The sequence below is a fragment of the Barbus barbus genome, assembly GCF_936440315.1.
Source record: "Barbus barbus genome assembly, chromosome: 44".
Classification (NCBI taxonomy): Eukaryota; Metazoa; Chordata; class Actinopteri; order Cypriniformes; family Cyprinidae; genus Barbus; species Barbus barbus.
Window position 1 is genome coordinate 2,960,448 of NC_136722.1, and position 15,968 is coordinate 2,976,415.

The 15,968-nt window shown below is 37.1% G+C and overlaps 1 protein-coding gene across 4 annotated transcripts in view; it reads right to left on the minus strand.

Moving 5' to 3' along the window:
• LOC306863290 (SH2/SH3 adapter protein Nck1-like) overlaps positions 1 to 15,968 on the minus strand; it is a 45,354-nt gene that overhangs the window by 16,849 nt on the left and 12,537 nt on the right. Inside the window, exons 1-3 of one of the 4 annotated variants that reach the window (XM_079406541.1) lie at positions 13,409 to 13,733; positions 8,314 to 8,365; positions 5,581 to 5,824 (exon numbers count right to left, since the gene is read on the minus strand). In XM_079406541.1, the coding sequence (XP_079262667.1) occupies positions 5,581 to 5,806 (226 nt within the window). In that variant the 5' untranslated portion in view covers positions 5,807 to 5,824; positions 8,314 to 8,365; positions 13,409 to 13,733. Of the gene's footprint in view, positions 1 to 3,872; positions 3,943 to 5,580; positions 5,825 to 8,313; positions 8,366 to 8,496; positions 8,751 to 13,408; positions 13,734 to 15,968 lie in introns of those variants that run through there. The other 3 variants (XM_079406540.1, XM_079406539.1, XM_079406543.1) reach the window with 3 other exon arrangements.

Below are 15,968 nucleotides of genomic sequence, written 5' to 3' on the forward strand. Positions count from 1 at the left end.
CACGTCCTTCCATTGAGAGAACGCTAGCTAAGTACACTCACAGCCTTCAAAGCTATACTACAGCACACTCCAGTCACTCACCTATCCTCTCTGGGTTATGATGTTTGTTATGACTGATGTTCCATTAGAGGATGGCGATGTCGCACAGTAAAGTTCGTACACCAACTACAGGGACAGACTAGGACACACAGACCAGTGAGAGCCCAGGGAAGAACCGAATGCAACAGGCTTCGGGGGCCAACCCTGCGGTGAAGACTCCCTCATAGGCCTTCCCCATCCACTAGTCCATCCTTACCTCACTGTTCCTTAGGTGTCGCAGGAATTAAGAAATAGGGAAAGAAGGAACAACAATAGCAGACTCAGATCGAACAAAGGAAACAACCCTAGTGTTTGCAATCTTTTAGAACAAATACTGCTCTGTCGTCTTTTGTTTTCTTTCTTACTCTGTGCAGATACCACTTGATGGCTGTCCCGAGACCCATACGTACCGACCTCCTCATCTGCGTATGAAGCCACAACCTCTAAAAGATAACTAGACCCACTGCCGAGCCAACTGTCACGGAAGACAGAACAAACAAAAAAATACACAACGCAGAGACTCACATACGGGAACTTCAGTCATCCATCAACATGATCAAGATTGTCGTACTACTAACAAGATCCAACAAGACATTTTTGATCTTTCAGAAAAAATACACAAGATGACTGAAGATAATTCTTCATGGTTTGGAAACTTAGGTAAACCCTGGCTGTGGATCAAGGAAATAGCAATTCTTCTGTTGTTTCTCCTACTGGCGTACTATCTATGCGTCCACAGTATCAAGTGTTTCATTCAACAAATGACTCACGCGTCTCACGAGAAAATGACAGTTCCAACCAGAGAAGACTATTACCCGTAAGAACTTCACGGACCTTAATTGCATGTTTGTTTCTGTGTCAGCATGCAATTACAGAAAATCAACACAGAGCATGTGCTATGTGCCTGTAACGATCACAAGTTACACGAATGAACTTTTAAGTGTCTAAATTTGTATTTTGTGAGAGTTATTAGAACTCTCAAAGGGGGAACTGTGGGATTACAAATTTATTAAAATGATAAATCTAGGTTCCAATGTAATAGTATAACTATTTATATAACTATATATAAACTGAAACAGTGTGTTTTACATTTTGAGGTAAAGATGATGACATTCTAAGATGAAGTCAGGCAGCCCAGGTGTCTGAGACATTAACCTTTTGTCTTTAGGCACTTCCTGACCATTTGGGTGATATGGTCAGGCTGATTGGATTAGCATTTATACAGTTGAATAGTTATGCTGATTGAATTAGGACTGGTAACACTCTAGAGTCTGGGGCGGGTTCCTAAACCTGTATACTTCATTTACATGCTTTGTTCCGAGTGTATCCACCTCTATGTAAATCCCTCCCCCTTGAAATGTATATAAACTACAATGTATACTGTTTGAGTCAGACTTGGATGACTACAGCGACTACTGCGAGTTCTCAATAAAGAGTAACTTATCCCAAAGTCTCCTGGTCTCTGCTTTGACGAAGGAAAAAGTTTCCAACACATGCATCTCACAGACGTGTGCCTGCAGTTCCATAAACGTATTTACAAGCAGAGACTGTCGCTTTAAAACATAGACTTACACATTTATTTATTTATATGGCACAAACTAACATGCATTAGCAAATTTAGGGGTCGTTTACACGACACTATTTCCAACTAAAAACTGAAAACGTTATGCTTTTTGTCCGTTTCTCATGACAATTGTGTTTTGGGGACATGAAAACGCAAACTTTGAAAACAGGTATTTGAACACAATACCGCTATCGTCTCTGTAAATTATAAAAACGTGACTTTGTGAAGTGACATCATGCGCATATCGTTTCTTTACAAAGTGACATCGCCAGCTACTGGCCTGGCATGCATAATGCAACGTTTTTAGTCGGATCCATGTGAACGGGGATCGTTTTGATAACATTGCCATCTGTATGCAAAATTTTCAAGAATGCAAAGGAAAAACGTTTCTGTTTTTAGTAAAATCGTTGTTGCGTAAACGTATCTTTAAACGTAACGTAACTTTAAAGGGATAGTTCATCCAAAAATTACTCATCCTCATGTGGTTCCAAAGCATAAGACCTTCGTTCATCTTCGGAACACAAATTAAGATATTTTTGATGAAATCCAAGAGCTTTCTGACCCTAGACAGCAATGGAACTTCCACGTTCAAGGTCCAGAAAGGAAATAAGGACATCATTATATTACTCCATGTGACATCTGCGGTTCAACCATAATGTTATGAAGGTACAAGAATGCTTTTTGTATTTCTTCTCTTCAGTGTGAGTCTTCGATGCGTGTTCAGGAGAGTACCACGATGCATGCTGAGTCAGAGAGATCTCAGATTTCAAAAATATCTTCATTTGTGTCCAGACGATGAACGAAGGTCTTACAGGTTTGGAACGACATGAGGGTAATTTATTATATATATATTTTTTTTTATTATTATTATTTTACAGATTTTTCATTTCCCTTTAAGCTTTTGCATCAAATAGAGGCTTGAAAACCATGATGTTCTGTTAAGAAAGAAAGAAAAAGACAACTAAAGAAAGGCCAAAGAGACTTGGGATAACTTTATAGTACGATGCATTGATTTTCTTTGGACAGCTCTGACTTCACTCAAGCCAGAGGCTCAGAGCAGAGTTTGCACTCTGGTGCTTGTCCTGAAGCCGCTGACTGAGGGGTCCAGGAGGTCTTCAGGTTTGGTAAACATGGTCTAGTCTAGACAGGAACATGATGAGCTAATCTTCAATCTTCTCCGTTTCTCTTTGTCTTGCTTATCTCCTGACACTACGCTTCACATTCCAGTGTCACAAACGCTTCCCTCATCAACATCTCAAATGCAAAAGAATTTGGCATGGAATGAAAAGTCACCCTTTATACGTTATGCATGCTATTGATCATATTGTGAACGATTCATCAATGCATACGTTTAATTTTTAACCTCAATTTTATTAGTAAAATATCAAAACCTAATCTTCTGGTGTAAGGGTAGAGTTCTCTTTGGCAACATACTGGTCTTCTCCAATTATTTAGTCTGGTTAAACCTCGCATTCAGACCTGATGCATAAAACCATGTCACCACCGTAAACAGTTTTCTCTTTCGACAACCTGTTTAACTTCGATGTACATCACAACACAGAAGAAAAGATCTGTTGCTACTTCCGTTACATTGCAACTTTAAGTACAAACACTAAGAGCATTATGCTTGATATCGCTGAATGTATTTAATGCTTTCATCAGATTTATGCCACTCAAATATATTTGCACCAATATCAAAAAGAGAATACCATATAAAAATAAAAAATATATATATTTTTTAATTATTATTATTATTATCATGGTACGCAAATTCTCCCCTAATTCTGTTATCACTAAAATGCATCACAATATTTTGCAGAGTTGTTTTTTGACTGGAATTAATTTGCTAATTTAATAAAATATATATTTACCGTTATTACTAAGAATTTAATGAAATCAAAAACAATTAGAACAATAAGCCTTGATATGTAAATACTATAATCAACAAATATAGATTTTTAAACAAAGTTTGAAAAGTTGAAATACAGTCCGGACAAGTTTTAATGAGATTCAACCCTTTAATAAGCCTCATTTTATGCTAAACGTGGAGCATGCACTGCAAAACACAGTGTCGTCACTCAGAATGTTTCATCGAAGAAACATCGAAGACAAAATAGGCTGAAAGATGACCTTACTTTCTTTGATGTCAATCAATGCATACACACTATCATATGACTTAGGGTTTAAAACATCTCTAGACAGCTTCAAAATTATGAGACACTTACTGTACCTGAAAAACCATTCACTGAATTTTTGAGAGCGAGCGAGCAGTTGAACGCAGGTGGTTTATCAAATGAAAGCTCTGTACTTTATCTTCCTGTGTATCTCGGCAACATCGTCGTGGTCAAAAACAAGACTCCTCAGGAAATGACAAGACGAATATGCCCTACATACTAAACCGCACATTACCCAATTAGAAACAAATATATCTGGACCTCTTTAAAGCAGAAGTGGATTCAAATGTGTTTACAAATGGTTTTGTTGCCCACACAACAGTGAAAATGATCATTGTCATTATTGACTCACGCTAGGGGAGGGCGATATGGCAAAAATATAATATCACTATTTTTTTTACAAATTCTTTGTCATGTTGGTTTTACTATTTTGTCTGCACAGTACAGCCAAACTCATTTCTCTATTATAAAGACAAAGGATGTTTAGGCCAAAGTGGGCAAAGATATAGATCGATTCCTATTAAAGCAACTGTATTATTGTTTTCAGTCAAGAGTAGAGAGTTGGGGTTTTTTCTTTGTGTTTTGTTGCTTTAACATTAAAGAATAAAAATTCTGTTATCTGTCTGTCGATTCGGTCATAGTGTTTTATATTTATACCATCATTTACTCACTCAAAATGAGTTTTAAGCCTGAATGGGTTTCTTTCTTCTGCTGAACATAAATGCTATTTTGAAGACCGTGGAAAACCAAACAGTTGCTGGTCCTCAGTGACTTCCATAGGATTTGTTTTTTTTTTTACTATCAAAGTCAGTGTGGACCAGCAACTGTTTGGTTTTCCACGTTCTTCAAAATATCTTCTTTTGTGTTCAGCACTAGAAAGAAATTAATATAGGTTTGGGACAACGTGAGTGAGTAAATAATGACAGAAATTGAATTTTTGGGTGAACTATCCCTTTGATGACAGTCGGCAGCATGTTTAGTCCTGTCCCTAGTTTAAGACCTGCACAGATCTAATATACAGGCACGCATCTGTTTGTCTCAGTTGGTCATGTCTAAAATGAAAGTAAACCGCTGAGTCTATATATAAACCTTGTGTGTTTTGACAGTATTAGTTCAAAAGATAACTTAGTTGAGTAATCAGGCGCTGTTAGACAGGCTTTTTAGTTCGTCAGACCAGCGCGTGACTGAAAAGTTTAACCGGCAAGGCTTTAAAGCACACGCAAATAATGTACTTTTGTGATCGCGAATAAGTGCAGTGTCCCGTGAGAGTAACTCTACTGCTGAGTACAGTATATAGAGACAGAGGCGCCAGAACTGCAGCGCGATGCTACCATATTTCTTCAAAAGCAGATCGTGGAGACAGTTTTATCGTCCACGATCAAAAATCGTCATATCGAACACCCCTAACTCATGTTACTTCAACCCTTCCTTCTATATGCAACCAAAGTTGTTGCAGAATTCGAGCATAAATCAAGATTCTCGATGTATAATAACATCAATTTGTGTCTGTCTTTCACACAAAGCTATTACAGGGCTTCAGAAGTCAGAGTTTAGTGTGTTTTTATCATTTCTGGAGCTTGGTAACATACTTTTTCACTTTCGTTGAATGAAAGAGAGACATTCTGCTAAATAACTTCTGGTGAATTGTGGACATTCTGCTGATTGAGGTTACATGGGTTTGAAGAAACGAGATTCTGAATCTAGAGATCTAATCGAATAACAACTGGGAGATGTTCTTGAGTAAAGCAGAAGTTGCGGCCTCACCTAAAGTGTCTTTGAGGTTCTTGACGATTGAGGCTTTCCTGGCACTGTTCTTCCGTTCGACGTAGTTAGATGGCACGAAGCCCGTCTTGTTGGTAGCGTTTCGTACTCGCCACCAGGACTTGGAGTCGTCCAGGAGCCAGAGACGCTCGTTCTTCTTAATGTCCAGCTCCTGGTCCTGCTGGGCAATGTAATCAAACTTGGCGATGACAATCACCTCTTCCGTCATCTTGGATTTATTTCAACACTGAGGAAGACAATAATTGAATTGAGGTTACATAGTGGAACTTGAGTCTCTTTAACAACTGAAAGCAATGATGAAAAAGCTCTGGTATTTAAGAAAAGACTAAATCTCTTCCAATGTCCCATTTCAAGGTCAAATTGCTTTTTGGAACACCAACAGAAATCTTCAAATGAACTCCGTAAACAACTACTGACATTTGCCGGGAACACTCTGGAGAGAAACTGGAAGTTATAGAGCTCCTGATGTTCAATTGGATGACTAAGCCTGACATGCTGGATCTAAAATGACAATTTTGTATTACAAAAACAACAACAACAGCGAACTGGAGAACAATCAGGCACTGCAGACCTTTGAGCCTAAAGGATATGAGCAGGTAGCGTTCTCAAGAACAGACCTACGCTGATTGGCTTGCAAGGCTCAGGACAGCAAACCTGGCTGTCAGAATGGGTTTACATCTTTGTTCACCTTCTCATGAACATCTCCAGGCCACAACATAAGTGACCTACTTTCTAAAGGTCTTTGGACTCTTTTTTCATTAAACAAATGCCATCCAGCGACAAAAACGTTGAAATGACGCCCTAAACTGAGACACAAGGAGTGTCTGGACTAAAATGAATACAGGTACATTTAATACTCAAAAAAGCATTTGTTGCAACTGATATGCAGATTTTGGAAACACAATGACCACATAATTTGACTGGTTATATAATGTAAAAGTCTAAAGGTGCAGTCACAAAATGTTGGTGAAAAAATCCATTGTCTTTTGTTAATAGGGTTAGAACTCAAACCAAGCAAAATCTACATGGAGAAAGCTTTTGTACTAACGCTAAATTCCCAACCGTATGGATTCCTACTGAAATTAATGGATTTCTTCAACAAAAATTCTGATACCGAAACAAAACCTTGGCAACTATCCATGTATGTTTTTACTAGTTCTGATAATCCAAAACCACTTAGAAACTGCTTAGCAATGCCCTAGCATTAAGGCTAGGCCAAAAATATCATCACAGTATTTGTTCCATATCATACAATATCAATAGTTTTATTAATTTACCATCAACTCTTTCCCCACCATTGACGAGTTTTTACTAGATATATTACGTAAGGAAAGCCCTAGCGCATGTCCTGAATGAGTTACGGGTCCGAATACAAGATGATCGGCATAAATGGAAGGATCAGAGAAAATCGTATATATGTAGGTCATGTTTTGACCATTTTTAGGGGTGTCAACGTTAATGCGTTAACGCATGCGATTAATCAAAAAATTTGAACGCGTTAATATTTTTTTAGCGCAAATTAATCGTTTGATAAGGTTTGACCCCAACATTGCCGTCATCGCAGCGCGTAAGGTATCTATCATTCATTGGTAATCTATCATTGCCTGCGTCCCAATGTGCACACTATCCATCCTAAATTCTGTGTGATATTAGTCATTTATAGTTACTGCCTATTTACATTGATAGTATGCACATTGGGACGCAGGGATTGTGTGATTATTATGATGCACCGGGCTCAATAAAAGTGAAGCGAACGTGGAGAGAGAGAGAGAGAGAGAGAGAGAGAGCGAGCGAGAGATATGTATACTCATATGTGATAAGGGTACAGCGAACCAGTTTTCCCGCACAACTGGGCTATTTTGAAAATACAGTCGCGGGAAAAATTACAGAGCCGTTTTTTGGGCTACATTTATAATGTACCGCGGCCGCCCAAAGTGTGTATATACATGTGATTGCAAAAGGAAGTTATTACAAACACCCGATGGTGGTTTAAAGTAAGTTCTGAGTAAAAGTGTACTATTAATCTCATAAATGGTCTTATGTAGCATGATGCTAATGTTAGCTCTAATGCACCTGCAGAACAGTTCGAATTCTTCTTCATAATGCTATTGTTTTCTTAAACTAGTTTGTCATGCATTCCTTTATTTCAACACATTTACAGGTAAATCCTAGTATTTTCAATTAAATTTTTTAATCGATTGACAGCACTAGTTATTAACATTACTTTATTACTTTTCTGTATACAATAGCAATTTATTTCTTTCACAATATCTTCAATTTAAACCAAACTTTTATTTTGACGGCTTGTTCAAAAGATCTTTCGGTTTCAGTCGTGAAGAGCGTTTCGGTGTGAATTAGAAACTGTAAAGTGCTTGTGAAGTGACTGTCAGAGCAGCTCTGGAGATGACGTTTATGTGTTCATGTCCTCATATATTGAGACGCAGATGCTGAAAGCACCATGAACATTATGCGTTTGAGTTTGTAGACATGCACTGTGGCTTCTGACTGGCTGCTGTCGTGTTTATTTCTGTATATTGCTGTTCTATATTCGGCTGTTAGATTAATCCACACAGAGTCCAGAGCTTATCATCATCATAAACACACATTTTCTCAATATGATATCTTTACCTTATCTTTATGATACCAAACACCTAGCAAACAACCACTCAGAATATCAGTACCTGCTTGTGTATAAACGTCAGTATAAATGCTTACCTGTGCTGCATCAAAGCTGTGGATATCTTAGTATAGATGCTCTATGGCAGACCTAGAAAAGAAGAAAAAATTATCTAATCAAAGTTCAACAAAACGGCATGTTCACAAAGACAAACACAAGAAAGGAAAACAACTAATGGAAACAGACTGCAACGACTTTGGAAAGAAACCAATGCAACACACATCTCCCGTCCGAAGCGTCTGGCATGAGCGCTGGCGAAGCCCTTGCTGGACACACCCTCAGTAGTGTACAACGGGAATTTACCACCGTCTACTCGCCAAAGACAAGGATCTCCCCAGCGATTGTGTGCCATTTTGTTAAATAAATAACTGATGAAGATGACCATTGTTTTAAAACCTCAACGTAATGACTGCCAGAGGACAGTTTATAGTCAAATGATGTCCGTGCAGTCAAAGCGAGAGATCACTTCCTCTAGAACGATGGCCAGCGATTGTCTATTGTCCAAACATGAGTCAGGAAGATGGGAAAAGGCAGATCCCAAAGTAGGGCGCAAACAGGATACGCCATTTCATTTCAAATGCATTGTACAGGATAACGAGCGCATGGGTAGGAAAAAATAATAATAATTTAAGAGCGCGAACGTGGCTTCCCATCTATAAGATCCAGATATCATACCAGACAAACCGAAAGCAGACTTCAGTAAAAGTAAAAACGAGAACAATTCCTGAGGCGATGATTTATGTTGCAAATTCATATATTTCCCTCAACACCATCTCACATAATATTTTAACATCTTGATATTGTACTACTTTAAGTAGAATGTGTTAAGTAATAATAATACATTTTTATTTTAAGCTTTATTGTTTAAGGATTAATTAGGCTATGCAATTTTTCTTCAATATTTTAATAGTAAAATACAAACATTTTTTGTATCGGTTTAGCAAAAATAATAATAATCAGTATTTAATTTGGATTTGACTGCATTTAAAAAGATTAACTGCTTTGATTTCCTCTGTTTTTGATGATACATTTGTATTAAATCACAATTCCAGAAAATGTTAAACAATTTCTGAAAACAAACAAACATTTTATAGGGCATATGTATTGTTAAAAATAATAAATGTAACTAAGTTGTTATAATTTTATGTATTCAATTGATTGATTGATTCAATATATTAATATAAAAATGAATATCAATTAAAATGGAATCCAGAAAATTTACTTAAAATTAAAACCAAATTTGGGGGAAAAAAGGGGGTCCTAGAAATGCAATTTTTGGTCAACTTAAAAAAAAAAAAAAAAAAAAAAAAAATGTAAAATTGTATATGTTTAATGAGTTCAATTAAACAGGCATGCTATCTGATTACTAAAAATGTATTTAACCATTAAAACAGAGTCCAGAAAAGTTTAATACATAAATAAATAAAAATAGCTTTCGTAGAGTAGGGCTATGCAAGTGACGGCCACATGACTACATCAAGTGTGCAATTTTGGACATGGACGCATGCATTGCATTGCTGCCTCAGATTTTGACCAGAACAAAGAATCTTAGACAGCAGCATAACGTTTCTGACTGCCTATACATGCTGCACGCTACACATCTCGCTAGGTTTAGGAACAGATCAACACCTCTGTGTGAGACCAAATTGTCTGGTAACCAACCTCTTGCTTCTGAACACCCCAAACAAGTACAACAGGGGCGTTTTGTCAGATGGTGGTTTCTGCGTTGAATGATTTGACACGATGACTGAAGTTCTCACACATCTCTAACGTGCACAATAATAAACTCCCCTGCATGGTAAACCAGATCTATATTACGAGTTCTATTACGAGAACTTCAAACCTCTAGCAGTCTCACTAATTAGATTAATGAACGGTGGGAGGCAAAGTTAACAACCGTGTGCAGAGACAGTCAGACACACTCCCTAACTCTGGCAGACAAAGCCTACAGTCCATCCACTCCCACCGCATAGCTGAGTTCACAGCCAGAGAACACAAAGCGAAGGCCAATCGTACGCCACACGCTAATCTGACTATCACATTCTCCTCAAACCAGCCTTTTCTCCATCACTGCTTTCTCTCCTGTCATCTGTCTGTTCTCTGGCAGTCTTCTTCATCTCCTTCTTAAAGGTGTTCCTACTGAAAACTCAGGAACTAAACATTGGCTAAATACTAGTGCTGTCAAACGATTAATTGCGATTAATCACTTTCAAAATAAAAGTTTTTGTTTACATAATATATGTGTATGTGTGTGTACATATATATATATATATATATATATATAAACAAACACACACATTAAACATTTTTTACATTTATAATATTAAATGTATACTATATGTAGATATATTATATGAATGTAAATATTTTCAATATATATACTGTATGTGTGTATTTATATACAGTATATTATAACAGTATAATAGTATATTTTTAAAACAAATTAATGCATATAAATGCAATTAATGCACCTTTTATATACAAATATATAATAGAAAAAAATAGAATGGATACTGAAAACACTCTCTATTCTATCTACTTTTTTCTTTTTAATTTAAACAAAAAAATAATAAATTCTATTCTAACTCTAAAAAGATAAAAAATAAGGTGCCTCTAACACTAGTTTTCTCTCTTCTATCTACTTATTGTAAATAATGACCGTTTAACCCTAGTATTCTCTATTCTTTGTCTATTCTTGTATTACTCTTATTTAAAAAAAGACCCTCTATCACTAGCGCTCCCTATTCTTATTCTGAAAATATATCATTATATAAAAAAACCTTGCTACTTGTACTGCGTTATGCTAGTGGAGACTTGTCACAGCACGTATATATCATTGCTCTTTTGTTGGTTTTGATTGCTTCTATTGTCCTCAATTATAAGTCGCATTAGATAAAAGCGTCTGCTAAATGACTAAATGTAAATAATTGTAACTGTGCAAACACTGACGATAATTTGAAATGCTTTGACAGATATAAAGAATAAGGTATCAGACCAATTGTATTTAGAAACATTCCCCTGTAAAGGATGCAAATATGAGGTAGAAGTGAAGAAAAGGGGAGGAAATGATGCTTGTCATTGAGAGAGACTTCAAAAGCCTCTAGGCCTAAACTCCAGTTCTGATTTTTACCCATTGAAGACGCAGCAAACATGCGGCTACAGAACAGAAGCGCTCTGCAGCTCTTTGCTGTCTGAGTTTATCATCACAAAAGGCACAGAGGGCACCGCTTCTCAGAAGCGCGCTCTTTCAGTGCTTTTATGCTGCTGTCTGATAAACACGTTAGCTTCAAGAAACCTCCAGCCGTGTGCATCTGCTGGTAAAAGGGACGCACTTCAGAGAAGAGAGCAGAACATCTGCACTCTAGACACACTATTGAGGGCAGGAGAACTGAATGAGCCGCTATCCTCCCTCTCCATCTGTCTCTCAGCCCTAAATTCTGCCGTCCCAGAAACCTTTTCACTCATTTGAGTTGGGGTGGAACAGCACAGATGTGTTTGGTTTGTCCCACAGGTTCATGTCTTTGACATTTACAACCTCGCCAAATGATTTTACAAATGATAAGTCACGAGATAAAGCACGAAAAAAACTCCCTTCATTTTGGAGATACAGATGTAAGCAATAAGAGTACAGTGCTCTATTGACTATCGGGGCTATTTCTTTATTTGTTTTAACTTGCATTTACAATATTACTGTCTTAATACACATTGAAATAATATTTAAAATTCTAAAACTAAATAACTTTGTACAGTATGAAAAATGATAACTTCTGATAACCAGAAACGCCGCTGTAGAAACCGTGTCCAAATTTGCATGTTTTTGAAACTTATGTTTGTAAATATTCATGTAACTCACTGTAACGTCATAAAAATTGAAGCTAAAGCAATGAACTGAACCAACCTGAAGAGGTTTGCTCCCCATTCATTCCTGTTTAGAGCCAATCTGAGGACATCTCAACATCCATCAACACATTCAACAACCCTGATAAGATCAAGAGGAACTGCAGAGGTGATCTGGAGCATCTCACTCGCCTCACGACACGCATCTAGTGAAAGCCAACTACAACGGACACGGATAAAAGGAGGAATTCACATGTGAATGCTATGAATGCCACAAAATAGCTCTGTATTATAACCTCTCTATAAAGAAGTGACTGACTGAGTCTCCTCTAAATTTAAGGAAACTCCAAGTTTGAAGGCAGCATCACAAAAACTTCACAGAAAAGTCAGATTCACAATGCACCAAGCTCACTGAAAAAAATAAATCATCTAAGATGGTGGAGGAAGAGAAATGTTGATTATATTTAATTCAACACTGAAAAACAGGTAAAATTGTGTTTCAATTACAGTGTATAGCAATTGTTTGCATATTTGTATGCTAATTAGAATACAGAGTTGTTAGCTTAGCGAAATGCTAACACAAATCTAAAGCAAGTTGAGACTTCTCTACATTTCATAAAAAACATACTGTTCTTTGTTATATCAAACTGAAAGAAACCAAGACCATAAATTATTCTTTTGACCCAATTCGGTGAATTAGTTCACAATAAACGTCTCATTTGCTAACAACATGCTAGCATCAAACACACCGTTTCTCATTAAGCTAAACTGAAAGAAACCTAAACCGACTCGGATAACAATCATTCTTTTCAATGAACCTGTTGAATCAGTTCATAAATTGCACAGAATGACTCATTTGGCGAGTTAAGGTGTTTGTTTTGCAGCTAGTTTTCGTGTTTTTTATTTTAATTAGAATACTGAGCTGTTAGCTCAGCGATATGCTAACATCAAACGCTACCGGAATCAAAAGAAAGTCAATTCTCCTGTTCAGAGCTTTATTTGTTGTGCTTCATAGAGAGACGCTGCTCATGTAAAACATTGCAAATTCTCAAGGGGCTATCGCTTTAATAACAAAATTAACATCAGTCACTTACAAGGTTCCATCTGTTATAATGTCATCTTAGACGGTAGCAGTCTACCTAGGTTTTGTAACAGGCCAGGTTTCACAGATGCAAAGCTTTTCAGGCGAGACATGCAAGCGCCTCTGATGCTCATTGTACGTGTAAAGTGCTGATAAATTATTTCCTGGAGGACAAAAACATGCTGAAAATGCACAAAAATTGAAAGAAGCCCCACCTTATCCGAAATCCGCAGGTTCGTTAGTGACCTTTTCCAGTCTTGGCATTGACAACAAATTTGTGACATATCTTCTTCTTCACATTCATATTGCTGCTCGCTGGTTAACAGGTAATCATGCTTTGTAACCTGCAGTAAGGTTCACCACTCCCCTGAAACCTGTTACTACTAACCTGTGCATTCAAAAAGACGAGTGCGTGCACTGCAAACCGAAACAAATGAGGTCTACAGCTGGATTAGCAATGCTGCAACCATTGCGGCAATAGAGCTAAACCACACATGACACATTCTGCTGCACCTTAAGAGTGCACAGCTTCCTCTCTCTATTGTGTCTTGCTGAGGTGAGAGGGTGATGGTGTCGCTCACTGCTTCCTTCAGTTCTTCTGCAGCGTCTCAGCCCGCCACCAGGGCCTGACGAGCATGCAGCGAGTGTGTGATGAGTGACGGACAGCCGCTGGAGATCTGACGAGCTGGGAGAAGCTTTCATGTGCCATCACAGACAGAGGGGGTCCGAGAGAAAGGGGCGACAGGGGAGAGATGGGTAATGATGAATGGCAGGGTTATATTACAGAGTGATGCCACTTTTCGTACTGTGGTATGCATGGCAGTCTCTGCATTATTCAGTGTGTTATGGGTATGCAGGATCAGTAAAATATATCCATTCATCAATATACGGATAACACTGAACGTCTCAAGCTGTCTGGACAAACGTTTGCTTTTAAAAACCTACACAAAAGCGTCACATTTCAGAATTACGCAGAATATTGAGTGGGAAATATTGTAGGGGCGGGACTCGAATGATTGACGGTGAACCGTAAACAAAAGTATCAGGGATATTATTATGAATAAAAATATGGTCCATTTTGATTTCATGGCTAAACCAGATTTGTACATTTAGACAGTGGTAACCAGTAACAAAGCATTTTATTTTGCAAGTCTCTTATTTTAGTATTATTCTAAAGTATTTATAAATATTATTCAAATTTTAATATTTTGTATTTATTAATAATATTAATTTATGTTTAAGTTTTAGAGCTTTTGCCATTTTATTAAGCATTTGTATTTAGCAATATTTATATTTCAATTTTAGTATTTTATAGCACTTTTTAAGTTTGTTTTAGTTTTTTTTTTGTTAAGGTTATAATATTTACACTGCCAGTCAAAAGTTTGTAATTGTTACAAAAATTTAAATAAGTAAATAAAAATGGTCAAATTGACTTTAAAATGACATTTCTATGTAAATATATTTTAAAATGTCATTTATTCTTGTGATGACAAAGCTTCATTTCAGCAGCCAATTATTCTTCAGTGTCACATGATCCTTCAGAAATCATAATAATATTTGTTTTTGCTGTATTTTTGATCAAATAAATGTGCATAATAGAGCATAATTATTACAAATCTTTGACCAGCAGTGTATATTCTAGTTTATTTCAGCTAATCAAATTAATATTTCAATTAATGAACACAATTTTTAAATAAGTTTTAGTTAATACAAGTTTGGGTACTTTATTAGTTAATGTTTCGATCATCCGTATTTCCAGGTATTTGTTTTTAGGGAAACTTACTTTACTACAAACCAAAGCAGAATATATTCACAATATATTACTTTACTTCACTACATTTAATAAAAACATAGCTACTGTTCCTTGTCGTTTTAAAAAGAAAACACAGAATAAAAGCCGACGCTGTTGTGTTATGGACGTCCTAAATTTGCTCCAAAAAGTGAGAGTCATGTCAGATTTCCCAGTGAATCATTCTTTTGGGCCGATTGTTCACAAGTTGCACTGAACGACTGGTCATGTCTGACTCAAATGAGTCAAGAACAAGGAGTAATATGATCCTCAAGTGTGCAGAAGATTTGACTAATGGTGCAAACAGTTTGAACGGATCCTGTCTGAACCAAACATTCCACTGATTCAAATACAGATCACCTCATAAAACTTCAAATCCCATGACTAAACCCTGAGCCAGCAGATTGGAAGTGCTATGTTTATGAGGTCGAACTAGCCGTTCTGGTGGACCAGGACGAACTCCCAGATGCTGTAACCTAATGCCTCTGACAGGGAGCTCAAATCACAAGGCTCTGGTGCCTGCTGGAATGCAATCTGTGTGCTTCCCCCTCCAGCACTGCCTCACTTCCTCTGACACATCACACACACACTGATGGACTAGCAGCCGAGGAGCAGAAGCTAAACCAGAAGAGCCTGAACTAACGTGGTGGTCACAGGAACTTCATGCAAACAAACAGTGAACACTTTATAATACTCTACAGGAGATATACATTCATTTTTAACAGAAGTCCATTTATAATGTTACTCAATGTTATTATTATAAACACAAAACAGTCCATTTTATGCCCTCAATTGCACCTTTAAGACTGCTATATGTAAATTATTTATGATTGGCTAATGTTTTCACATGTGAAATGAATAACAGCAGGTGTTGATAAGTAAAAAAAAAAAAAAAAGTCGTAAAGTCGTGACGTATTGTCAAGTATGGTGACCCATACTCGAAATTGGTGCTCTGCGTTTAACCCATCCAAGTGCACACACACAGC